The sequence below is a fragment of the Apteryx mantelli genome, chromosome 1 (assembly GCF_036417845.1).
Source record: "Apteryx mantelli isolate bAptMan1 chromosome 1, bAptMan1.hap1, whole genome shotgun sequence".
NCBI classification, from domain to species: domain Eukaryota; kingdom Metazoa; phylum Chordata; class Aves; order Apterygiformes; family Apterygidae; genus Apteryx; species Apteryx mantelli.
In genome coordinates, this window is record NC_089978.1 from 77,564,758 (window position 1) to 77,592,505 (window position 27,748).

At 41.3% G+C, this 27,748-nt stretch overlaps 1 protein-coding gene across 1 annotated transcript; it reads left to right on the forward strand.

Moving 5' to 3' along the window:
• Nucleotides 1–11,344: 11,344 nt before the first annotated feature.
• Nucleotides 11,345–27,711, forward strand: LOC106490908 (granulocyte-macrophage colony-stimulating factor receptor subunit alpha-like). Its single transcript, XM_067289722.1, has 13 exons — nucleotides 11,345–11,424; nucleotides 12,605–12,766; nucleotides 13,261–13,354; nucleotides 13,530–13,663; nucleotides 15,682–15,808; nucleotides 17,144–17,273; nucleotides 17,365–17,540; nucleotides 20,226–20,365; nucleotides 24,022–24,060; nucleotides 25,070–25,199; nucleotides 25,647–25,743; nucleotides 26,296–26,377; nucleotides 27,283–27,711. The coding sequence occupies exons 3-13, from the start codon at nucleotides 13,270–13,272 to the stop codon at nucleotides 27,352–27,354; spliced, it is 1,212 nt and encodes a 403-aa protein (XP_067145823.1). The 5' UTR covers nucleotides 11,345–11,424; nucleotides 12,605–12,766; nucleotides 13,261–13,269; the 3' UTR covers nucleotides 27,355–27,711.
• Nucleotides 27,712–27,748: the final 37 nt, after the last annotated feature.

Sequence of the window (27,748 nt, forward strand, 5' to 3'; positions counted from 1 at the left end):
GAGCAGGAGCCTACAGAAGTAGCCAACTAAAGCCAAAGTTTACTTTAATCTAGAGGGATTGAAACAGATAAGCCCTACTGGGTCCTCTCTATATTGCTTCATTCACAGTTGCTTGTGATCATCAGTACACCCATTGCATCCCCATTGCTCTCACTTGGAAAGCTGCTGAGTCTGTACAGGCACCAGCATTCAAAAATCTGGAAATTGCTTCTAGCACACTGATGAGAACACCAGAAATCCTATCTGTGAGGTAGTGCAGGTAGGAGCTGGTGTGGTGTTAGGACATCCTTTTTCCATCCCTGGACAAGGGACAAATACAAGACGCACTGGGCAAGGAAGGTTAGGGTGTATGACTTTCCAGGCAAGTGGCTCAGATATTCATACAGATGGAAGAAGTCCTGAATTATGGTCTCCTATGGTTGTTTCTCTGTTCTGTGGAAAAAGTCATTCACTCAAAACTAGAAAGTTCTTGCTGCAAAGACCAGAAGAGAGGGGCTATCTCTTTCCCATTTGTAATCTTTGCAGACTATACAAAAGCCATAACACATATTCATAAAAAAATGCCCAGGCAGCTCTGTGAGCATCCCTGCTGCTGTTGGAGCAATGAACTATTCTTCAAGCTTTGGGGACTTTTAAGAAAGGTCGTTCTTATTTCTGTTTCTGCAGTGGTGGTACTCCTCCTAGAGACAAAAGTTTGAAAAAAATCTTAGTGTCTCTGTCAGGCTTTCCTTCTGGAAAAAATCTGTTTCTCTTCAAGTTCCTGGATTATAGTGAGCCCATTCAGCACTAGTTTCCTGGTGACGGGCGAGTGAAGAGTTAACAGGACTGAAGTTTGTCAGTTGATACGCAGAAGAACTGATAGCACAAGAGCTGACGTGCACAAAGCTGCTGAACAGAGGACTTAACAGGACTAAAGTCGTCTACCAACCGATATGCACAAGGATTGATATGCGCAAGGCTGCGGAATGGCAGCATTAACAAGACTGAAGAGGTCTGCCACCTGGAATCTGCACGGACCCCCAGGGAGGGAAGAAGCAATACGGAGGTGTTGTGGTCTTGCCTCACTAGCAGGGTCCTCCCAAGCAGACAAACAGACAGTCCTGTGATTGCGAAACTTGCTAAAAGTCAGCAAAAGCAGTGTTTGCCCAGAGCCCCAGCCGTATAAAAAGAGACTTGGGAGCTAGGAGAGTTTGAGCAGGGACGGGAACGTGACCTGACCATCCTCTCCGGCTGGACCGTGAGTATCCCCCCCTCCCCTTTTCCTGGGACGCTGGGTTAAGGTAACTCCTCGAGGTTGAGAGCCCTCTCACTAGGAGAGTGAACAAGAAAGCTTTCAAGTAGGGATAAGCAGTCCTTCCAATTAATAACGCAGTAATCGACGGTTTCAGGTTATCCTTTCTAAATTAGTAACTGATGGTTTTGTGTTATCCTTCCTAAATTAGTAATCGCATTATTTTAATGGATGTTACTAATCCAAGAACTTGTGTGAGGAAATAAACATCTTTTTTATTATTATTATATTACTGTCCCAGTCGTTGCTATCGAACCTTCATAGCATGACAGCGTGACAGTTTTTGGCGTAGTCGGCAGGATAGGATAAGGATAGGATAGGACACAGACTTAGTGGATACATAAGCTGGGGTAACCGGATAGAAATATTTTTGAACTATGTCGCTGCGTGAGTTATTGAGAAGGCACGGAAGTGGACCCTCAAGCCCTGGGATTGACTGGGCAAATGATAATTGGGAAGATGAAGCCTCTGTTGTGTGTAGGATAGAGGAAGTCAGAGGTAACCAAAGAGATGGGAAAGGAAAAGGTGGTATATGTGCCATCTTAGGGGCCTGTTTACTGGCAGCCCAACAAGCCAATCGGACCCATCAAAAAACTAAGGAACAGTTACAAGAAAAGGTGCAGGAGTGTGTAGATCTTGAAAGAAAATTGAAATTAGAGAAAGAGCGAAATCAGAAATTACAAAACAAGTTAGAACTCATCCTTTCAACAGCAAGGAAGCCCCCCACAGCAGCTCAGATTAGAAAAATGCTGGTGGAGGACCCGGACGACTGGGACGGAGATATATGGGGAAACAGCAGTAGTTCAGAGGACGATGGTGATTTGTACCCTCCAGAACCCTCACCTCTGGATGTGCGGCCAGTTGTAAAAACCGAAACCGCAACAGGACCCCATGGGGGTAATGCTAGAACCACAGTTAGAACTACCCCTTACTCAGGAGACGAGATGGGAAAACTGCAAGAGAAATACTGCAGGCAACCTACAGAAACAGAAACTGAGTATTTGTGGCGGGTATCCTTAACAGGAGGTGATCGCATAATACTAAGTGAAGAGGAGGCATCAGGATATTGGGGACCAGGAGTTTTCCTGACGGGTAGAGTTGGGAATCGCTCCCTCACCTCCCGAGTAGCCTACTGGGCAGGAGGACAAGACCCGAGGAACAGAGGAGAACCTTTGAGAATAGGTATAAATACCCATAGTGAGCTTACAGGAGCCATACAAAAGGCAGCTTGCGTACAACAGATATATGAAAGGGGAGCCTACGATGTCCCCATGCAAGCCCCAGTAAGCCCAAACAGCCTAACGCCTTTAATACGGGGATTGCCTACAGTGTTAAAGCTGAAGCTACAAGCAATACGAGATCGCATTGTAGCTGCAGAGGCACACAATCATAATAACCTCAATGCCCCCCCCATGCCAATACCGACATGGGCGGATACCTTGTTAGAAGTGCATCGAACTGCGCAAGAGATGGGGATGGATACCAAACCACGGGAAAAGCGCATTAGACAGGCTACTGCCTCATATGCCCCGAGGAGAGGACATTCCCCCCCCAGGTGGCACAACAAGGAAATGGGAACTAAACAAGAAGACAGGGAGAAACGAAATAGACTGTGGCGACATGCCCTGACATTAGGTGTTCCACGATCCATGCTACATAATCAGAAAACAGAGGACATAGAACAGATAGTGAGCAAGCTGGAACAAGCGAAAGGGGTGACTCTGCCATCCGCCCCACCTGGCTCACAAGATAGTAAACAAGAATCTAAGCCTAGTAACCCTTTCTCAGAGTTACGAGAAGAGTTGCATGATCTAAAAAACTAGGTAGCGCTGGTCGAAAATCAGGCCAACCGACCCGAGTACTATCAATAGCGCAGCGGCCTGAAAGTTTAGAACCCCGGATTGTGATTCCGGTAGGACCTAGAAAACAAAAAGTTTCTTTTTTAATTGATACTGGTGCACAGATAAGTGTTTTGGACAAACACACAGCCAATAGGTTAAATATCAAACCATCTAGACGATCAATTTTTATAAAGGGAGTTACAGGAATTGCTGAATCTTGTCCTTTGGCAAAACTTTGTGCCTGGCTCCCGGGAGACAAACGTCTTACCAGATTTGAGGTAGTAATAAACCCAAAGGGAAATGACAACATTTTAGGGTTTGATGTTTTACGAGGAAGAAACTGGATACTCCCAAACGGTACCCGGTGGAGCTTTGGAACAGCTAACATCAAGCTTTTGCAAACCTCCCCCGTGCTGCCGCCTAGTAAGATAACTAATGTTAAACAGTACCCTTTAGCATCTGCTGCACGATCCGGGATAAGCAAAGTCATTAGAGACCTAGAAGAGCAAGGGATTATAGAACGCACCCACTTCCCCTATAACTCTCCGGTGTGGCCTGTCGAAAAACCAAATGGAGAATGGCGATTAACAGTAGATTATCGCCGATTGAATGCTAATACCGCTCCCCTCACGGCTGCGGCTGCGGTCCCCAATATAGCGGAACTGGTGAGTCAGCTTAGGACTGCAGCCCACCCCTGGATGGCCACACTAGATGTAAAAGATATGTTCTTCATGGTCCCGCTAATAAAAGAAGATAAAGACAAATTTGCTTTCACCTGGGAAGGCATTCAATATACCTTCACTCGGCTGCCCCAGGGATACAAACACTCCCCCACCATCGCTCATAACACATTAGCAAAAGTCTTAGATTCGCTTGGTACAACCCCTGGAGTACCAGAAACAGTACCAAGCTACCCAAGATCTCCCATTGCAGTAGCTGAACCACTCACTGAAAAGTCTGACCTAAATGGTGTATGGTTCACCGATGCCTCTTCACATAGGATAGCCACGGGGTGGCAATACAAAGCAGTTGCCTTAGAAATAAGCACAGGCCATACGATAATAGAAGAAGGCAATGGCAGCGCCCAAGTAGGAGAACTCAAGGCTGTCCGACTTGCCATAAGAAATGGAGCAACAACAGTGTATACCGATTCATATGCAGTATTCAAGGGGGCCACAGACTGGATAGGATTCTGGGAATGTAATAAATGGCAAATAAATAGGTGCCCAGTATGGCAGCAAGCAGACTGGGAAGAGTTGTTGGAAGAAGGAAGGAAATAGTCTATTGCAATAGGGTGGGTGAAAGCCCACAGCTCAGACGGAAGTCTGGCAGCTAAATGGAACGGAATAGTTGACAAGTTGTCGAGGGTAAGAGGAGTAACAGTAAGCGAAGTAGAGTGGGACAGAATAGGAGAATGGCTACATATACAGCAAGGACATTCAGGGGAAAAGGATTTAGTAAAAGAAAGTATAGCTCGAGGATGGCCCATAGATATAACAACTGCACGACGAATCATAACAGCCTGTCCTCAGTGCCAACTAAGATTAAAAAGGGATCATCCAGAACAGCAAGCTCCACTACATATCAGTAATAAAAAACAATTATGGCAAACCTGGCAGATTGATTATATAGGGCCTCTTAAACCATCAAGTGGGAGAAAATATATATTAGTGGGAGTCGAGGTGGTCTCCCGTCTCCTCCGAGCGACAGCTGTCAGAACTGCGAATGGAGAAACTACCATTAAGGTATTACAAGAATGGTTCAGTGTATTACCGGTACCAAAGGAAATACAAAGCGATAATGGGACTCACTTTACAGCCCACGTAGTCCAGGACTGGGCGACACAAGAAGGGATTAGTTGGACATTCCACACCCCCTACTATCCCCAAGCAAACGGGATGGTGGAAAGGGCCAATGGCTTACTTAAAAGATATGCTCAAGTAGAAAAAGCGAGTTGGGACCTACGCATTAACCATGCTGTGCATCTACTTAATAATCGATGGGGAACATTTGGTAGTCCCAGAACCCAGGCCTTTTGCCCTATCGATACGGGCATCGTTAAGGATAATCCTGACATTGATCCTGCACGTGGTAAACCAGGACAGCCTGTGATGGTAAAACTACCACAAATTGGAGTAGTCCCGTTAACATTGTCTAAACCCCGAGGACCCCTTGCATGGGAAGCACTTGATGCCACAGAAAAAAACCATCGAATCAGTTCTCGGTGGATAATTCCTGATTATTAACCACTTATTCCGAGGCACCCTGCCTCGAGGAAAATCTAAATGTGTTCTCTTACAGGATACCATGTGGAGACTTGTGTTCCTACTCCAGACGGCCCTGGTGACAACATTGATCTCAAACCCATGGGGCAGCAATGTCAATATTTGGGAAAAGTTAGCTAGAGAAATACTAAATACCACTCACTTTTGTCTAGAAGGAGGAACTTCGGCGGCCCAAATTTACACCACATGCAATATTGGGTTCCCTATACCCCTAGAGACAGTGCAAAACAAGGCAATACTAGCAAATTTCAAAGTAACTAATACGTTTAATCAGATGTCTCGATGGGGTTCCGCCACAACACAGTATAACAAAGCAATGATAGAAATTAAGGTGAAAGGAATGTTTCCTGCAGTTGAGTGTGCTATGATGGTAAATTGTACCAGCAAAACCCGACCGTGCCACAATTTTACGGAAGATGGGCCTCCTCTTAAATGTAATCAAACAACCAATGTAACCTTTAACTATGCACATATTGTGCTCCCTACAGGAATGTTTTGGCTATGCGGGGTAAAAGCTTACTCCTACATTCCAGCCAATGCTACTGGTGGCCCCTGTACCATAGGTCGCTTGAGCATCTATATGCCAAGCAAACAAGAGATTGAGGAAATAGCTGGGAATCAAACACAAAAGAGGAGGGAGGCCTCATCCCTCAACCCTGAATGTAATTCAGAAGTAATCTTATTCTCAGCATCACAAATCTCAGCTGCAGCATTCCTTACACCTGGGGTGGGAGTTGCTATGAACTATCAAGCTATAAAAAAGATTGCATGTTCTTTAGCTAAAACTATCAACACCACTTCTGCTGCCCTATCAGCAATGCTTAGAGATGTGCAAGCCTTGCATGCCGGTGTATTAGAAAACAGAGCAGCAGTTGACTATCTTCTTTTACGACACAACCATGGATGTGAAGAATTCAAAGGCATGTGCTGCTTCAACCTGAGTGACCATTCGACCCTGATTGAAGGGGAGATCACAAACCTTAAACACCTAGCTTTGGACATTAAACAGCATAATGATAACGGGTTTAATTGGCTGCAAAAACTGTTCCAAAATTTCGGACTGTCTGTATCAGCTTGGCTCGCGTCAGGCTTACAAACTGTCATAATAACTGTACTCATGATAATCATTATATGTATTGCTTTTGTCTGCTTGAAAGCTTTAATCTAAGGTAAATGCTTTAAACACAGGCTACTTGCCTTTGCAACAACAAGATCAAACCCATGATTGTCCTTGAGGGGCAAAAAAGGGGGGGTGTACGGCTGTGACTCTGGTCACGGGGTGGACTGACGGGCGAGTGAAGAGTTAACAGGACTGAAGTTTGTCAGTTGATACGCAGAAGAACTGATAGCACAAGAGCTGACGTGCACAAAGCTGCTGAACAGAGGACTTAACAGGACTAAAGTCGTCTACCAACCGATATGCACAAGGATTGATATGCGCAAGGCTGCGGAATGGCAGCATTAACAAGACTGAAGAGGTCTGCCACCTGGAATCTGCACGGACCCCCAGGGAGGGAAGAAGCAATACGGAGGTGTTGTGGTCTTGCCTCACTAGCAGGGTCCTCCCAAGCAGACAAACAGACAGTCCTGTGATTGCGAAACTTGCTAAAAGTCAGCAAAAGCAGTGTTTGCCCAGAGCCCCAGCCGTATAAAAAGAGACTTGGGAGCTAGGAGAGTTTGAGCAGGGACGGGAACGTGACCTGACCATCCTCTCCGGCTGGACCGTGAGTATCCCCCCCTCCCCTTTTCCTGGGACGCTGGGTTAAGGTAACTCCTCGAGGTTGAGAGCCCTCTCACTAGGAGAGTGAACAAGAAAGCTTTCAAGTAGGGATAAGCAGTCCTTCCAATTAATAACGCAGTAATCGACGGTTTCAGGTTATCCTTTCTAAATTAGTAACTGATGGTTTTGTGTTATCCTTCCTAAATTAGTAATCGCATTATTTTAATGGATGTTACTAATCCAAGAACTTGTGTGAGGAAATAAACATCTTTTTTATTATTATTATATTACTGTCCCAGTCGTTGCTATCGAACCTTCATAGCATGACAGCGTGACACCTGGCCTATAGAGCCACCTCTTTGAAAGCAGACTTTGATAACACTGTGGATAGCATCAGCTTCCTTGAGGATTTTTAAAATTTTAAAATTTGTTTATATTTTTGAAAACCTTAGGGGAGCATTTGCAGTAAATGTAGAAAGACAAAAAAATCCCTGGGGTGGGAGAGCTCCTTTGCCTGCAGCAACATCCTGTAACATCCACTGTCCTTGGGGGCTGTTTGATTGTTCTGCTGCAACATATTCCAGATTAAAAACAAAAAGTACCCAAAACCCAAACCTGAAAACCCAGACTTCCTCATTATGTTACAGAAAAATAATTTCAGAGGATGTAAAGGAATATGCTGCTCCTCTTCAGCGGCTCTGCAGCCTCAGGAGCTCTTCAGTGTGGGGGCATGGGGCTCTGTGAGGGGCACACTGGTAGCCACGCGGTTGAGAATTAGGCTGGAGAAAGAATCCAGCACTGAACAGATTTGTTTGTGCTGGTTTCCCCTTTGCAAGACACTTAATTGGGATGACTCAAAGCCTGAAAGTTGGTGACACTTTCCAGGACCAGATTTAGGCACAGACAAAATAAACAGTTGCCCAGGGCAGCCGACATCCCACTGTGTCAATGTCAAACAGTGTGGTTAAAGGGTTGTCTCAGCTATGGGCACTGCCCTGCCATCCAGCCACTGCATATGTGGACAAAGCCATGTGCTCCAACTGATTCTGCCACCAAGAAACTGCTGTAGGTGTGTGGAGCTATAGCCCACTAACAGCAACAGATGTCCTCAAACACTGCTCCTGTCCCACTGACCGCTGTCCCAGTGGCTGCAGGATCAGCAAATCCAACTTTGGTGCTACCGAATCCAGCCTTCCATTTCCCCAGCCAGCTGTCTGGGCTGCATGACCAAGTCCCAACTCCCTCCCTTCTGCAGTCCTCCAGTGGCCGTGCCAGAGGGTGAAGAGCGGTCCTGCTTTGTAGGTGTCTGCTGCAAGAGTGGATGGGAGACTGCATAAAGCTGTGGGAATTAAGCTCCTGTAGGAGGGAGTATGGAGACCAAGGGAGGTGAAAGGCTGGCAGAAAGGAGAGAGAAAGCAAGCCAGATGCCCAGAGACTTTCTTAGCCTTCCTTTATTCCCCAGAAGCCCCTTTGATTCTCCTAAACATTTTCTCTGCCTCTTATTTATCCCTAAAACACAATCTGTTACCTCCTCAAAACTGAATGTTTTTCTTCAAAACATGAGGACACAATAAGGTACTTTTGTCTTATTCTTCATGGTCACAAGTCCTTTCTTCTACCTCTACACTGCAATAAGTGTTCACAAAATACCTACATGTGCAAATATGAAATTTCTTTAATGTGGAATTTTCTGACAATGGACTCATTTTCCCTCAGAATTACCATGTTCATTCCGGGCCTGAAGTCTGAACTTTCAGTTGCTTTTCCTGTTGACATCTTCAATGTGACAAAGACATTGATTCTTAACAAAGACAGCTTCTTGCATGACTACTTCAAAACTACATCTACTTTTTGGTAAAATATCCACCAATTCTTATTTGCCCTTCATTTTAATTATTTGTTTTGTAACTATGTTTCAGAAAAGCCTTGTTACATTTTTATGGAGAAAGTGAACTCTCAAGTGATTCATGGTATATGGAGAAAATAAACTCTCAAGTGAATCATGAATTGGTCCTTATAAAGCTACTATTCCCTTAGGCTTTTCACTGCGTGATCACAAAAGCCCAGGCGAGGCTCTGTTAATTCCCCTATATTACTGTTTCTAGGGATGCCTGGGGTTTCTTAAGGTCCTCCCTTTCTGGATGCTCAAGGTGCGTTGTTCATCTCCTAAGTCAATACCAAAGTGCTGACAGATGTGATCAAATGCACAAACATTATCACAGGATGCCAATTAATACATTGCTTTCCAGTTCATTCCTTGCGCTATGCTTTTAATGCTGCATGTGATCAGAAGTGGAGTTGGTTCCATCTTGATTTTTGTAGAAAAGACTTTTGTGGTCAAAAAGTTGTTACCATGTTGAGGAGATTTGCTGTGCCACACCAGTTCCCTTTAGACTGTATGAATCGCAGAGAAGAAGGTCAGGTATCCACTTTTCATTGATGGCTGGTCTCAGTGACAACCTCAGGATCATTTGTGTTTACAAGCAACATAGGAGAATGCACCTGGAAAATGAATGCACGCTTGTAGGCTCATCAGTCATCAATCTCACTCACTAATAGGAATCCAAACACCAGAAATACTCATGAGCCTAGGCGTTTCTGGATCTATAGAGCGTAAACATTCTTTGTTCCCAAAGACAGTCAGCACTACATTATCTTTGCTTTTCTCCTAAGGAAATTGAAACAAACAAACAAACAGATTAACAGAAAATTCCTGGATGCTTTAAGGATTGTGTTTATGTTTCTGATTGCCAGTTTGTACAAACACCTCTGATACAGATGTTCAAGCAGAGAAAATGTAATTAGTAAGTATGCTTGGTGAACTGATAACTCATGCAAGCATAGAAAGACTAAGAGATTTTAGTGTTCATAAGCATATAACCTTAGCTAACATCAAATCAGTGTGAATCATGTATGACCTCTATGCAGAGACCACCACTCCATCCTGAATGTCTGACATGTAATGTGCCTGATGCTGATATGTTATCTACGAACAGCTGATATATGAACTACTGCTGATGAAGTTATATCACTGTGCATGTCAGTAAGGACAATAGGAATGAGCTTGGGATTTTGACAGAGAGTGTGAATACTAGAGCAGTTTGGCAGGATGCTGGGCAGCAGATGTTTTTTTCCAAATGTAATAGGCAAGAAATGGGAGTGGTAGAGAAGTACATGGACTATTCTCTCTCTTAGGACTTTTAAACTACAGCAGATTGGATCTGACTGTTCTTAAGAGGAAAAACCTGACATGATTTACAGCTTGAAAATACCATATTTTCCAGTTATGTTTAAATTTTGACATGTGATGTAATGAAATTTCTTTGCATGGATCATAAAGCTCAATATTAAATGAGCTGTGTCTTATGTTGTCTCATGTGAAGCGAGCATTTCAGGGTATAAGAGAGCTTTTGATATTTTTGATGTTTATAATAACCCTCCCCCCCAGAAAACTCATAGTTGTGGCTTGAAAATGGAACGAATGTTCCATAGCAGCCTCTGGAATGGCTTTTTGCACCAGGATGCTTAACTTGCCTGCTTTTTCACAGGGCTACTGGCAATTTTTTGTCTGTTTTTGTGGGTCTGGTGGGGGTGGGAGGTTGGCACTGGGACTACTGAACTGAGAACAAACCCAAATCATGACTTCTGGCTTTTATGTAACTTATTTGAAAACCTTATATCCAAGATTTGAAATCCTCTCTTTCCCACAGGCATGGGGATTGTTTCGAATTGGTGGTGTCCGGGCCTGGGGGGCACCCCCCAGCCCTCACTGTCCCCTGGGGCCCTGCTCCCTCGGGGCAGGGGGACGGACCCCGGCAGCCAGTCCCAACCCAGCCCTGCTGGCAGTCCCCACCCAACACCGGCTCTAGGGAGCCCCCAGCCTCACCACACCAGGACACATGTCAAAAGATGCTATGTATTACTAAGGGTTTTTTAGGGACAAACAGAAAGAACTGTAAAAGAAAGTTTTTTGCATACTCAGTGGATACCAAAGCACCAATGAATCCTGTACAAGAGAAAGGAAAACATAACTAGTTAACTGCTTGTTCATGTTACATGAAATCATGAGTTGTGCAATGAAATGAATTCGGTAAGAATAAGGAGGGACGTGATGATCACATCTTGCAACACTTCCCATTGTACAACAGTTCCCTATAATGCAAGTGGTGAGGGAGACAACCCTATTTATAGCTACGCAACCATTTCAAATGCAAGTCTTTCAACCTTCTTTGAGCCTCAAGACTATTATACAAAGATAAACGAGATACAGAAGTTTTGAAAAACAAGGTAGGTTCATCTTTGTCTTGTCTGACTGTTTTGTTCACTGAGGTATGCAGTAAGATACGAGGATGGATACTGGAATCCCCAGGCTAGAAGAAAAATGTCCTAGGCAAAATCTCAAAGCTGGCAAAGGAATAAATGGAGCTAAACTGAACAAAGGTTTTTGCAAACAAAGTGCCTACTCCCTGCTTACGAAAGGTCCTAGCCACAATTTTGATTTTCTTTACATTTTTGGTACTGAATTTGCAGCAAAATTAGATACCCCTCCTAGATTTATGCATATATTCAAAAACATCCTTGAAAGTACATGAATCAGGTTTTACGAGCTAGTGACTTTATCATAACACGCTGCCCACAGGGTGATTGGAGCTGATTGATATTGCTATGACTGATTTTGACATTTTCTGTTTGCGACTGTTAGCCACTTGCCTGATGTCTATTCCTCTTAACCTTTCTTTATAGCACATAGATAATCTTTAGACCTTAAGTTAGCAGTCATCAAATATACGTATATGGCATTTCATACAGCAGTCCCAGGATCAACAGCCTTATTGTTTTGCGGCAGAAAATTAAAACTTCTTTAATTTTTGTATGGTTTATCTGAACATTTTTCTTACTGCTTGAGAGGTCTGTTTAATTTTCTCTCCCTCAAGACCTGAGAGATGGACAGAGGTCTGGAGACTCAGAGCATGATAGTACACAAGAAGTCATTTAGACAGTGTAGAGGCTGGGAAAGTTTTGGGGACAAGAGGAATCTATAGGATGGCCTCTGCTTTAACCCTGTCTTGAAATGGAATATGAGGCAGTTAAGCAAAAACAAGTAAACAAACAAGCAAAAAGATACCCTAAAGGAGCAATTCAGAAAGAAGAAGCCTGAGAGAAGCATGGAAGTTGTTCAGAATTGCTGTATTGGAAAGTCAAGTAATTCTGTAACACAATTTGAAAAGAAACCAAAACATAACAGTAAAAAAAACCCATATATGTCTCTTTTGGATAGTTAAGTAGATCAACCTAGAAAAAAGGGCAGCTTTTAAAAAATGTGAATCTTTCCCAAAGAAGCAAAACAGAAATGCTCGTAAACACGGCAGGTCTAATGTTAACAGGAAATCAGAAGGGATAAAAGGAAGTGAAGAGCACCTTGCAAATATTCTCAAGCTGCTAACAAGTTCTTTAAATATATCAACAGCAGGAAACCAGCAAGGGAATCAGTGAGATGTCTTGGTGGCAGAAGTGTAAAAGTGTCCCTCAAGAACCATGAAGCTGCAACACAAAATCTCAATGCACACTTTGCATCAGTCCTGCTGAAGCCAGAAGGAAAACTGTAGCAGAGAAGCTAGATCACTTTGAGGTAAATATACAGATGGTTTACTAAGTGGATAAATTAGATATTAATAAGCCACCAGGACTAGGTGTCATCACCTGTGATCTCTGAAGGAACTCAACTGTGCAATTGCAGAATTGCTGGCCAAGGCATGTAATTGCTCATTATAGTGCCAGAGTGCTGGCCGGTTGCCAGAGTAACTCCCATTTATGAAATGGCTCTAAAAGTGATCTTGGAAACCACAGCCTCCACCACCACAGTGATTCTGACTTCTCTTCTGGCAAGATGGCAGAAGCTATAACAAACTACAAGATCCCCAAGGACGTGAATTAATACAGCCTGCTGGGAAAGTGTCAGCATGGCTTCAGTATGGGGAAATCTTGCCTCACTAGAGCCATAGGAGCTGAAGGATGGTGTGGAGGCAGGCAGTATGAGCAGGGCAGACTAGCTAAATTCAGGGGTGAGTGGTTCTCTCTGACGTCATCCACTCTGGGCAAGTTTTGCTCCTCTCTGTCTCCAAGGAAGAAGAGATGGTTGCTCCTCTTGGGCTCATCTTCATGATCCAGTGGATGCTGCTGTTTGCCCCAGTGTGTGGTGGCTGGCGATGCACAGACTGTAAGTACAATGCTCCTACAGGACATCCTCAGAGATGGGGTGTAATGTGCTTCTCTTTAGAGGTAGCTGTGGTTAAGCTGCCTTATGGCTGAGGCCTCCTAGGTAGCCTCTGCACCTGAAAATCTGGGAACATCAGTATTGCATCTGTACTGATACTCTTCTGTGATACTTTCAGTGGAGATGCCAGACTCACCTATTAGAAATTTGACACTGAATCGGAGGAAAATGGAAATGAGTTGGGTGAGCAGCATGAATTTCACTGAGTATTCGTGTTCTGTGAATGCAGGTGATGGGGAGATAAAGATAAAGGTAAATTTGCTATGTAAAGTTTTAATAGAGATAAATCATTACACTTGTTTTCTTTTTCTTTCATATCCTTATGTAACTGAAAAACGTATCCTTGGTAGGAAGAAGGTAGTCTGTGTTTTATTACTTCTTTCTAGGTTTTAGTGAGATCCTTCTTTGTACTGAGGTATGTCCATTCTCTCTCACCATTCTCATGAAATACTTGCTTTCAGAGCACTCTTATGAAATCATGGCCTTGATGGGACTGAAGTGTAAGATTGCCTCTTGTCCGTATTTCAGAGGAGCTTAGGTGAGAGGCAGCTCATGAAATGCAGAAGATGATTTATAAGTACAATGGATAGACTTGAGTTAGGTGCCTGTGTCCTGACTGACTTACCTAAAGATAAGACTTAGGTGGCCTTGGAGATGCAATGATGTGCCTGCTCAGGACTGGATGGTGTGGCACAGAAGACAGTGAAGACATCCTTTCTGGAGTGGCTGCTGGGGCCAGACAGGGTATTCACGGGTATTTCAAATACAAATTTTGCCTTTGTATAGGCAAACTGAACCAAGTCCTGAAAAAAATTGTGGGCCTGAGTGGATGGTATCTCTATAGCCAGACATTCTTGGAGGATTTACTCTCTAGGTCAGTCTGCAGGTCAGCATGGTCCAGATTCTCATCTCGGCTCAAGAAAATGGGAAACCTATATAAATAGCTGAAAAGGAGAAATGCCACCAGCCTTTCTGACTAGAGATCCAAACTTTTGATAGAAGACAAGAGACTTGGACCTCAGATCTTATGTGAATGGATGACTTAAAAACTGGCATGACTTTATGAAAAAGCAACTTCTGCTTATGTTTTAGTTTGTTTTTAGAAGTGCTGATGCAGGGAAGATGGCAAGTTAGACCTTCCTCTATTATGCAACTACTTTGTGTGTTAAGCAGAATAGTTTCTCAGTCACTGTCCTCTACAAGATGGACTGAAACTTCAAAGCAAGTCATGAAGTTGTCCTCCTGACATTATTCTTTTTTCCTGCATATGTATTGCTCCTGCCTTAGCTAAGTTCCCTTCTTCTAGAGCTCAAAGCTGCAGTGGTATCAGCCCATTTGGCCAATATTTCTCATGCATCTGACTGGATAGGCAGCCCCAAATATAGAATTGTTTTAAGAACAGGAACTGTAGTAGTATGTATAGGTTTTGGCAGCCTATTTTGCACAGATAGAGAGGGAACATTTCATGCTACATTACTATGTCAATAAGCAATCCATATACCGTGTTTAATGTTTCAGTAGACAGTTTCTAGAAAAGCCTGACCTTTTAGGATTCCTTTAATACTCCATGCAATTATATCATCTGCACCACTAATCACAGATTTGAGTAAATGCATGTCACCCTCATTTCAGCAATCTAAACATGGAGATTGTAGTTCTTTAAGCTCCAATAGGAGTTGCTAAGGAGGTACAGGCCCTGCCTGAAGGCAATGTATCCCATGTTTCTTAGATACCAATGTCTCTACCTTCCCTCACCACTGCGTGGACAAGGCACCCATATGACTTGTTCAGACTAGATGCTAGCTGTCAGAAAGATAATGTTAGTGGAGATGAACCTCAGCCCAGCTTCTTACGCAGACAGTCATTTGTGGGGTACCTCACTTTGTCTTTGCATGGAGTATAAACATTGCAGCCAGGTGCTGATTCCTATGAAAACACATACTCCATGTGGAGGATGTTTGAACTGATCTGGGGGACTATGGGTGGAAAGGCAGGAGGAATTGCTATTTCTAACACCGTTTTACCAGGATTTCCTCTAGGATTTCCTTGAGGGAACACTGAACTCTTCACCCTGCATTGGTAAAGTTTTATTACCCCAGCCTTCTGGGAAGGGAGTTCTTGAGCCTGGAAAGATGTTGGTACCTGTTTCACTGTTGCAGTGGTCCCACTGTTACAAATCAAATACAAGCCTGAGTCCTTTCTACAAGGAGTGATATGTAAACCACCCAATGAAAAACAGAAAAGTAAACCATGTGCATATCATTTTTCAGGTGAAGGATACAACCTGCATGTTTGAAAGAAATATGGCACCTCCTCTACATAATGGTGCAAACTTTTCAGTTACAGCAGTGAACATCAACACTACATATTCAAGCATATGCACATTTATTCCACAAGGTAATATGCTCGACCTTGGGAAAGGATTTGTCTGCTTCCAATGTTTTAAGGGTTAAAAAAAAAAAAAAAAATCATTCTTTAATTCATTTGTTTCCTATGTTATGAACAAGCTTCTTGTTCACAGCCTTATGGCAAGATTTATAGTCACAAGAAAAGGAGATTCCTATGACAGCTCAGTAGTTCTTTAGTCCTCAGTTGCCACCTTGCTTGTTGCCATCTTTTCAATTGCCATCTCTCTTTTAAATGTTTGTGTTAATATTTTATCGATTACATTTAAACATTAAACATTTACATTAATGTTAAAACGTTATTAAAAATCCAAGGGAAACAGGTTTGTGGCTGCTGGTTTTGAACTTATTTGAGAAATCTGTGATATCTTTAGTTTTATCACAGTGTCACTCATGATCTCATGACTAATACTTTGTGGTATATCATCCACAATAATGAAAAGTCTGACAGAATTTACCCCTTTTTATATCAGAGGGGTAATATATATGAGAGTAGTAAGAGCGTGAGGAACATGATCTGCTCATTTAAGCAAACTAGAGTGGGCATATGCAAAATGGCATTAATTCTAGTATTGTCAAGCCCCCATTTCCTTTTAAAAAGAGTGATGACTTAAGGATAAGTCATGCTTCCTTTTAAAAGGCAGATTTAAAAAAAGACTTACTGGAACTTTTTTTGGAGGGGTGTGGGGGGCAGGAAGCTTAAGGAGAAATGTTTGTGATCAGGATGTGTTTCCTGGAATTAATTCCAGGTGGAAGAAGGTATCTCTGCAAATCACAAAGGCTTCCTAAGGTTACATCTATACCTATTTGTGTAAGCATTTCTCTCTGAAGTCTGGAGAGACTTAAGAGGTCTGTGCTTGGGCTTCTCATCTTCTCTGGAGTCCTCAGTTAGGCTCCTCCTCACTCTCCCTACATATCTGACAGAGCATTGAAGCAAATTCATCAGGAACAGAAATACTACTGTAGGGTCCTGAAGGCTGACAGGGAGATATTTCAGTTAGTGACATTGAGGCACCAGTGTCTCATTTTGAATTGAAACAATTCAAAGCACAGGAGTAGCCACTTTAGCTTACAGCCTGTACTAAAGCAGTGTAGGCTCCTCTGAGCCTTATTCTATCAGATGCAACCATAATCTTATCCTTGGAGTTTATATCCATGTGAAATTCTTCATAGAGCCTGTCACTGCAAACAACTTCCAGTTATGCTACCTAAAATGAAGCACATCATTCCTAAACCCATGCAATAATCAGCTGAAGTCACAGGTGCCTAAAATACATCTATCTTCCGGCTTGGAGCAAGGGGACATGCGACATTCCTCTATTTGCAGGCCTGCCCGGGACAGCCATTACAAATTTCTCCTGTGTGATTTACAATGTCTCCCTTATGAACTGCACTTGGCATGCAGGCAGGGATGCTCCAGGTGATACCCAATATTTTCTCTACTGGCAGAACTCAGGGTGAGTAGGTCTGCTTGACTCTGGGGAATTCTGAATTCTGATTCAACACATGACACTGCATGCATTAACTAAAACACCTTGCTGTGCACAGAGAAGAAGAAGAGAGGGAATGTGAGCTTTATGTTAAAGATGAAAATGGGAGACACACAGGATGTCAATTCCAAAATGTGATGATAAAAGATACTACTACTTACTTCATGGTGAATGGCTCTAGCAAAGACTCCCTGATCCGGTTCCATGATGAGTACATTAAACTGTATACAATTGGTAAGTAAGTAATTTATTTCTGCTTTATTTCCATTTTTGCATGAAGGGAGTAGGGAATTCATCTCTGCGAAGGAGCTGTGCTCATTACAGAAATCTCTCCCTACAAAACAGGCTTTCCTTTTCCTTGGAAAGCTTTGATCCTCGCCCCAGTGGTTGTGAAAATATCATTCCAAAAGTGAATCAGAGCAATAGAAGGCAGAGACATTATGAAATAACAGCTCAGAGAAGTCTGACCACCCTAACAGAATACTAATGCTGAGAGATAGGGTTTTCCAGCTGGATATCAATTTCCTAAAAGCCACGAAAGCACATAAACTAGTGGATGTTGGTATCAAATTCCAGAATTACTTCTGAAACCTCTATATTTCTCTTCTCCCATACAAATATAGTGAAATTTTGTTGCTTAGCTTGAAAACCGATTCAATTAAATATTAGCCTAAAGGCTGAAGTATATCGACTGTATCACTGAATTCAAAACAAACCCTCATATTATTTCCTGTTAAACTTAACACTGCTGCAACTAGTCTTATTTCTTGCTTTGCTGTCTGGCTGCAGAATTCTACTCCAGTTTACACACTTGTAGAATCTGTAGCACTTCCTTTTGACAAGCTATCTACATGTCAGTTCACACTGTGGTTATCCATTTACAAACACTGCTGGAGAGAATGCTCTTTCCTTAAATATGGTATCTATAGAGGCAAGCCCTGAACTCTCCTTTCATACGTTATCCTTGCAATGACAAAAGGGGCAGTGTATGCCTCTCTGTTTAAATTGCTTTCAATCACTTACTCTGGTCAGTGTTTCTGTCTCCATATTTTGAAACACAATATATCATAACTTTTATTTTTGCAGTAGTTCTTCTATTATAGTTTGATTTTCTGCCTTGCTTGTTTTACTTCTCCAAAATTTAATACTTCGTCCAGAATTTTTCTTTCTAGTCACTGCTTTTCCATCCTTTCTTATGCGGACAGACTCCATGGCTTGACTTGTATTGTACAGCCTTAACACCAGGTTTGGAGAAGTACGTGGTTTGCAACGGCAAGTTTCCTGTTTGAGATGGCCACAGTCACTTCCTTCCAGGTGATAAATCACCTGTTAAAGAGCCAAGTATCTGTGTCTCACCTTAGACCTAAAGTCAAAAGAGATGATAGACTGTGGGTTCTTCCAGAAAATCTTTTCCCCAAGTCAAAAAGGCACAGTGAAATCAATCAAGAAATCTCTACAGCTACAATCTACCCTGGCTTCTTCAGCACCAAAAGCCTTTCCACAGAGGCTAATCTACGTCGGACCAATCTTGTTTTTAAGTCTTTCTCCTGCAAGGTCCTCAGGACGTAAGAGATTTCACTACACACCTCTGTCCCTTCAATGATGGCCAAAAACCTTTCAACTGAAGAGACATGTCAGAAGAAGCTTATCTGAGCACTGGCTCCCCCTTCTTATTGCCAGTGGGCATGGCAACCATGGACAACATACCCTCACTAGAGAAATGAATATGTATACAAAGCACTACAAGTTTTCACATGCTTTATGTGGTGATGTACTTGGGAGCATCCTGTACATTTACTATGGGAATGAATCAACTGATTTGGCAAAGCCCCACTCTTTCTGCTATTGTATGCAAAAAATGGACAAATAAGGCTTCGTTCTACAAGGAGAAGGAATGGAGCTGCATCATTTATTTACAGGAAATGAAACATGACTGTTCTTTGATCAGTGCTGTTAAGAGTAGCCAAGGCTGGCGGACTGTAGGATCCAGAGCATCACTCCTGTCTTGGGCCAGTGGAGGAGTACAGCTGCTCCACATTCCCCTTTCCAGGCCCTGCTGGTAGCGGGGCTGAGTGTGAATGCCAAATAGGTGTGCACATATGCACAGTAAAGGCACAGCCAGCCACGAACAGATCAATATAGGCAGAAGGACAGCACCTCACTGTCTCCTACAGGGACATTCCCCTACAGGGACTCACCATAAGCATAGACAGTGAATAGCCCAAATAGCCCAATCCGGTCTCTAAAAATCAAAGCAAGATAGTCTAGCTGAAACTGAAGTTTCCTCTTTCAGCCTTTTATCACCCTTTTTGCGATCAATGACTGTTTGTCTTTTGTTTTTACAATAAGTATCATGTCCTTGGGGATGACTGAAATATAAAGTCTCCATATTTGTGCTCACACCTATGGCAGATATGTAGAGAAGTTGGCTTGATTCTTAAAATTGAAGCTCCATTCTTAAATTTGTAATTTAATAGCTTATTTGGGAGAGGGATTAAACTGCATAGTTTACAACACCAAGCAAGCCACACCTTCATGTTACAGAAGCATCAGGTGAGGAGGCTTGAAGAAAGAAAAGTCCTTTGGATTTCTCAGCTTCAGCTTGTTCCTCCTCAGTAAGGAACATCCTCATAAAAAGAAGAAGAAACTCTATCTAAGTGTTTACCAAAATAAATGGAGGAATTTTGTATCTTGGTATGCTCCTAAGTCACGTTCCCTGGCTCAGACCCTGTTTTTTTCGATCCTGGAGACAGGATCTGAAGAACTCCGGTTTTTCAATTATATCTAACAGAGTTTCTAAGAAGAGATACAAATAAGTATCTTTCTTTGTAGATATGCTACCTGCAATTGCACTTTCTTTTATCAAAGCAAAAAGAGATGAAAATGATTTTAATTGCATTCTTGATTGTATCATTTCAGAAAAGCTCATGCCCCCATTAAATGTCACTATCAACTGTGATGGAATTCAAAAAGGTTGCATAATTCAATGGCAACGACCCCAAATAAGTCATTCAAGCAAAGACGAGTGTTTTAAATATGAAGTTGACATAAAGCATAAGGTAAGAGGAATTTCTTGATGTATATTTAACATTAATATATATGTTAGCATTTACCTACACACATACATAACAGAGAAAACTTTCTCTCTCTCTTTTACAGTGTAGCCTTTCTCATATGTAGTACCATATTCCTTTGTGGTCCTCCCATTCTTGTACCCCACCATGTACTGCCCCATCTTTTTGTGTCTGTTCCGCTGAGTGAGTTATTGCTGAAGGCACATTGGGTGGGTACAACTGTGTAGGACTAAGGGGAGAAGCATGGATTCATCATGACTTGAACACAGTCACAGTTTTGGCTGTGACAGAACTCAAAAAGAGGTTTCTTTCACTGAGACTTACAGGAGCTGTCCAGGACTGCAGTTTTTCCAATGGTGACTGCATCTCTATGAAAGAGCAGAGGTGGACTGTAAATTCTGGACAGCATAAAAAAATGAATAGTACATTCAGTTAAAGAGTCTTGAAATTTCTATATGTTCTATATCTATATAGTACATAGATATATTATTTTGAATATATATAGAGAGATAATTATGTATATTGAATACATATGTGTCGATTTATATATATATATATTTATAAATATATGTGTGTGTGTGTGTGTGTGTGTGTTATATTTACGATATTCCAGATATCATATGGAAGCAAAACAACCGTTGGTCTAAGAGTTGAAGCTGTATAATGTTAAATAAAAGGAAAATAAATGAGAGAGATAAAGCAGAAAGGCAGAGCATCTAACCACAGGTTACCTTTTAAAATTAAGGGAATCATTTAAGCTCCTGAAATTCAAATTCAGATCTTGATTTTACAAGTCTTTTTGAAGCAATACAGAGTGATAGGTTGCTGTGTTTCATTGCAAAAAGAGTAGACATTAGCTACTGTAACTGTGGAGGAATTTCATCAAATGACCACAGGATGGCAGATAGTGTCTACAAAGGAAAAACCGGCCTGTGCTACAGTCAGCCTGGGCCACAGATTCAAGGCATTCCCTGGATTTCTGTTATTTGAAACTGCTTAGTCTGGATGGGTCTTGCCCTCTCACAGACGAGTTTTCTCCCAGGCCCAACTAACTGTTATAAAGCTTTATTACTTCTCCCACTCCCTTGATCTTTGTAGCAAAACAAGCTTACAGGAAAGTTCGTATTACCTTTGCATAAATGTGCAATTGCAGTAAAGCTTCTTGAAATCTTCAAATACTTCTTGAAATCTTTGTCTGTTGCAAATCAGGATATACTCTATGAAACAAATACGCCCTTTGCTGTCTTTTTATGGTCATTAAAGTGTCTTAAGCAGTCTATGGGCCATTTTTTATGAGTTTTAACAGCAGTTATTTAGTGGATTCCCCCTTCAGATGATCTCTACTACAAAATAATAGTCACTGTCTTGTCTCTTAAGAGGTGCTTAATCTAGTATCTTTGTTAGCCACTCACCAAGTTGACTTCCAGATTCTAAATGGCCACATTATATAACCATTTGGACAAATTGTATTGTTAAACTCAAGCATCATCACAGTCTTGAGTGTTTTGGTTTCGTTAATATTATGTAGTACAACTAGAGAGAAAAAAAAATCAGAATGACCTGCTCTTTAAAATGCATGTTAGCTTTTCTAATCTGTTCTTAATTGTAATGTGTGGAATTCATCTCTTCTAACTTCAGCTGTCTATAAGGCAGTTGTCTATATTTAAGATAGCTTACTAGACTTGCTTTTAAGTCAATAGAAGGATATTTGTGCAGTTTAACTGGCCTAATTTAGATGTTTACTTTAGCATGAGAAAGAACAAGCTTTAAATTGTCTTCTTCTTGACAATTAAGAGTGTTTAAACAACTTATTCAATGAAGACGTAGGTGAAATGGCACCCCTCCCCCCACCCCCAAAAAAATGTCCCATGCTCAAATAGATGAATCAAACAGCAAATGGCCTGGGAAGATTCCAGAACAAATAGAAAATGTGTAATGAAGGGCATGCGATTTTACAGCCTAAAACAGGGGAGCCCAAAACTGGGCATAGTACTCCAGATGCAGCCACACAAGTGCCAAACAAAGGGGAAGGATGACTTTCCTGGACCAGCTGACTCTATCCTTACTAATACAGATGTGGTTGGCCTTCATTGCTGCAAGTGCGCATTGCTGGCTCATGGTCAATTTTCCAGCAGGATCCCTGGACCCCTTTCTGCAGAGCTGCTTCCTAGGCAGTCAGCTCCTAGACCATCCTGTTGCATGGGGTTATTCTTTCCCAAATGCAAGAGCTTGCATTTGCGCATGTTGAATTTCATGAGGTTTCTGCCAGTGCAGTTCCCCAGCCTATCCAGGTCCCTCTGAGTAGCAGCCATGCTCTCTAGCATATTGATTGCTCCCCCCAATTTGGTGTTGGCCTCAAGCTTGCTGAGGTTGTGCTGTGTCACATTATCCATGTCATTAATGAAGACATTGGATAGTATTGTTCCTAGTACTGATCCCTGAGGGACTATGCTATTTACTGGCCACCAGGTGGACTTTGCACCACTGATCACAATTCTCTGAGCTGGCCAGTCTGGCCAATTTTCCACACACCTTATTGTCTACTTATGCAGCCCATTCCTCACCAACTTGGTGAAAAGGAGACTGTGGAAGACTGAATCAAAGATCTTGCTAAAGTCAAGGTATACAACATACCCACCCTCTTGTCCACAGGGCCAGTCATCTCATCATAGAAAGCAATTAGGTTGTTCAGGCATGATTTGCCCTTGGCAAACACATGCTGGCTGGCTGTTTTTAATCACCTTCCTGCACTTTGTATGTTTAGAGATGGCTTCTAAGAGGATTTGCTCCACAAGCTTCCCAGGGACTGAGGTGAGGGTGACTGTAGATCCCTGAATCTTCCTTCTTGCCATTCTTTAAGACAGGTGTGATGCTTGCTTTTTTCCAATTATCAGGAAACTCCCCCAACTGCCATGACCTTTCAAAGATGAGAGCAGCCTCACAGTGACATCTGCCAGTTCCTTCAGCACCTTCCGATGCTTATACTCTGACAGGCTAATGGAGAAGAAGATACAGTTTGCCAGCAATTAGCTGCGTGTGGTCCCTACATTACATTGCAGTTGTTACAGCTGTTCAAGAGAAATGAGTGAATTTTACTGTATCTATGAAAAATGTTGTTGAAGGGCAGCTTAAAATCTATGTGAACTCATGTCAGTCTCAAAATGTTTCATCCAAGGGAAAAGGAAACAATATTTACATAACACTTGCAACTAAAAGTAATGAAATTAATTTTTAAATATAAATACTACGCATAAACCAGAAGTTTTATCTCACAGATTTCTCTCTCTCTTTTTTCCCCCCCCCTAGTGTATGCAGGAATAAAGCTATAGTTTTGATTCAGACCAGGTTTGTTTTGCTTGTGTTTCAGTTCAATCACCAATCTGAAAGAAAATTTATTTCTCTACTCTGGTGGTAAGGAAAACAAATACTTTTCCATAGCAGAATTATTCACTATATAAACTTGGCATTGTAGAAGAATTATATATTAGATCTTAAATCTGAGATAAATCACCAGTTCTGAACAAACTGTCAAGTAGATAAGAAAGAGCAATAGGATGAAAGAAGATAGTGGATAAAACATGATTTATAATCTAATCGCAAAACAAGCAATCATAAAAATAAAGTTTTTCTCTAATTTTCAGGCTAATCCTGAGGAAAAGACCAAAGATACTTATATAACAGTAAGTCTTCCTGTTCAGTTAATCAGCAATACGTTGGCTTCATAGTCATCTGTGAGAAGTAAATAGTATGCAAATGCCTTTAATATCAGTATAACAGCACTCAATATCCTATGCTTTATGAGATGCTTATTTATAAATTTCTTAAACATTTCAAACTGATAAATCATTATTATGTTTATATGATGTTTGTCATATATTCAAAGACAGAACTTTATTATTATTCTGTAAGTATTTTGAAAAACCTTCAGTTTTACATTGTACTGTCCCCACTACCCCTCAAATATTTGATTGTAATTTGAAGTTACACGTCAATGACAGCAGAGATGAGATACAGAGAAAACGTCTCCCAGGAATTTAACTGTTTACGAAAAACAAATACAACAAAAACCCTTCAGGAAGGGAATCCATGTATGCTATTCTCCAGGTATCCTGCACCTCCTTCTAATTAGGGCAGCTTGCATATTCCACCTCTATCCTGAAAGTATCCAAAGTAAGCATGTTTCAGTAATTTCTAATAACACTAAGTATTGCAATCTTCTACGAATTTTACAGGTTTTGGATGGGAATTTATGGTTGTCTTGAAAAGTCATAATGCACATGAGGAATGTGAAGTACATGCAGACAGTTTATGCCTCACATCACTTGATTCTAGCAGTACTGAAATGAGACAGTCCAACATCTGCTTTGGTCTCTGTGAAGGAGCCATAGGGAAGGGAAATTATCAAGAAGTCATGCTATATCATAAGAAGTTACAGGTTACAGTGTAAAGTAAAAATAGGTTCTAAACAGAAAAAGTTTACTGAAGGACAGGTTATTTTTGAAAGGAGATATATGGATACGTGCATATTATATGCATAATAAACAGACATGCATTTATATTTTGCTCTGTATATCATAAGTAATGCTCTCATAACCTTGTAAAAGTTTCAGTGGTAAATGACACTTACACACTGTTAACATCTAGAATGCAATGAAGAAAAACTTCTCCGTTTGATTGCTTTGCTTTTAGGAAAGAAAAAATAACTACTCATTTCAAAATTTCAATACAAAAAAGAGGTACCTTGTGAAAATCAGAGCAGCTGGCAGTGCGTGCCTTGTAAACACAGCCTGGGGGGAGTGGAGTGCACCTCTTGAGTTTGGTAAGAATGAAAATCAATTCTTTGGCCTAGTTTTTCCCACTTATTTCCTGTCTACCTCACACACTGCTTTTCACCTGCTAACACAAAAATATGAATGATACGCAAACATTTTGTTTCAATCTACACTGCTGGGAAGAAAAGGAGAGACAGTATTTGTACACCTCTTAATACTCAGACATTCTGGTGGTTTGAAATTAGTATAAAAATGTATACAGGTGTAAGTGAAACCACAGCAGGTATTTATTGCAGGAGATGAACAAACAGGTTCAGTGTTAATCTCTCCCAACATACATTACCGCTTAAGCACTAAGTTAAAGAGCTGATTTTTATTACAACAGAAACTTTTCAGACCGATATCCACCAGTCAGAACCAAAGTAGGTGTTTGACATAGCTATGTATCTATTTCTTTTTATTACACTAAAACATTGTAAATGCTATTCTTTCAGGGAATGAAGAAGTTATTTCTCCTTCAATGTTGATCTTACTTCTGACTGTAGTTGCAACACTCTTAGTGGCAGTCCTCACAGTTTTGTTCTGCAAAAGGTAGGCTTAATTTATGCATTTATTTTATTTTGCCTGTGTATGAAACATGCATGAAGTTCTTAAGCAAATAAATATGGTACAGGTGTCTCAGTAGCACAGATAAAACCTTTTTATTCACACTGCAGTAGAAACCAAACCAGATGTGTAGTACTGCAGGTGCTGTAACTATGAAGCCCAAAGTTCCTCCTCTTCTGTCAGCATGGCAAGGAGAACAATTATATGTAATTATTCATATTAACAGTACAACTGATCTGAATATTGTAGTGTATACTGTCTGCACAGTATATCTCCTGATTCCTTGAAGTGCTGAATTTATTGCAAACACACAGGCTGATTATCCTTTCCAGTATAGATCGTGCAAGGTTCACTAGAATTCCTAGTGTTTTCCTGAACAGTGTTCATTCTGTGCTGACACGATATATATTTTTCATCTCTCCTTCATTTCTTCTATTCTGGAAGAGGAAGATAAGAGCTTGTTCAAGGGTGCAATGGTTTTGATACATGCTGGTTACTTATTTTTTCTTTTCTGTTCCATCCCTTTTTGCTCTCCAGGACTGGCTATTGGAAAGCAGCATTTCCACAAATCCCAGAGCCCAAAAATGCATTTCATGTACTGCCTGATACAGCTCTAAAGGTATCTTTTTTTTTCTATTTATATAAAATGTATGAAATTCAAGGTTCTACTGCAGTCTAAAAGGTATTGCTTAAATGATAAAGAACTTAATACAGAGAGTAACTGCTGCTCTTTACCAGCTGAGCAGGGCTGAAGTTCACCAGGGAAGAGTGAACACACTCTCGCTCTCTGCACGCACAACACCCCACAGGCACAGGTCCCTCCAATATGAGCTTGGCTATAAGTCCACCTAATGCCCATGCCCCAATCCCAGGACCCCTGACCTGCTCACTGGCCCTGACCTTGGTCATTCCAGGCATGGGTCTCCTCCTACTCACCAATTAGTCCACCTTGAAGGTCACTAGGGGATGCATACAGGACAGAGAGGAAGGTGACACAGAAAGTAGTTAGGAATAGGATTTTGTAAGATGATAGGAGAGACTGCAGTGATCAGACACATGGTTTGACCAGACAAGCATATTGACCAGCACCCCACCTACATCCAACCATCCCTTTTATTTTCCAGCAATTTCTCATGTCATGTCGGGTAGTTCTCATGGTCTGTTCAGTTAGCTAAACTTCAGGACAAGGCATAGTCATCTGCATGCATGGCTTAACAAAGTTAATCCTTTTCTTTTAATTCATTTGAGATGATTTGTGATAATCTGCATGGTGCATTAGAGAAAAACATAAGTTCTCCCTGCCCACCTTTAGGCCAGTCAAAACCCATGTGCCTGCATTATAGAGAGGCTGAAATTTCACTGTTATATCCTGCTACGGAAAGCTTATTAGCTAAGAAATAAAGAAGTGAAATACTCCTATAAAATATACAACAAATATTGAAATACTCTCAGAATTACAGATAAGTTATTAGAGGCTATGCTTATTTATAAAACTAATGGAAGTTTTTATTTTATTTTCTGCAGACTGAGTGCGAAATGCAATCGATAACACCGGAAACTGAAGAGATAATAGTACTTGCTGAAGTAATGAAATAACCAAAGTAAAATGAGCAATTTGCAAGTGTATTTCTCAGCTCAGACGACTGTATATCCTTCTGTAAATTCTGGCATAATCCTTAGGCTTTCTCCACTTTCTTCCTTTTCAAAGACAAAGACAGCAGTGCAGCCAAAAGAGATGGTTACCTCATATGCAATTTTTTTGAAATCCCATTGTATTTGCTTTTAATCTGGACTGACTTCAGCTGTTTGGGTAATCATCCTTTTTGGATGTCGTTCTTTTTGTGAATATGATTGAAATATGTCATAATGAAATATTTCATTGAAATATTTCATTTTATTTGAAATTAGAAAGACTCATAAATTATGATTCTTCTTCAAAGGAGAAATAAACTAGCAGAGGCATAATATCAGAGGTGTGGTGCTTACATCT

Excerpts from the sequence above, each read along its gene's own strand:
- LOC106490908 (XM_067289722.1), top strand. The coding sequence starts at position 13,270 with ATGGTTGCTCCTCTTGGGCTCATCTTCATGATCCAGTGGATGCTGCTG. Across the intron at positions 17,274-17,364 it reads CTCTACTGGCAGAACTCAGG|AGAAGAAGAAGAGAGGGAAT; the intron begins GTGAGTAGGTCT and ends TGCTGTGCACAG. Across the intron at positions 25,744-26,295 it reads ACAGTTTTGTTCTGCAAAAG|GACTGGCTATTGGAAAGCAG; the intron begins GTAGGCTTAATT and ends TTTGCTCTCCAG.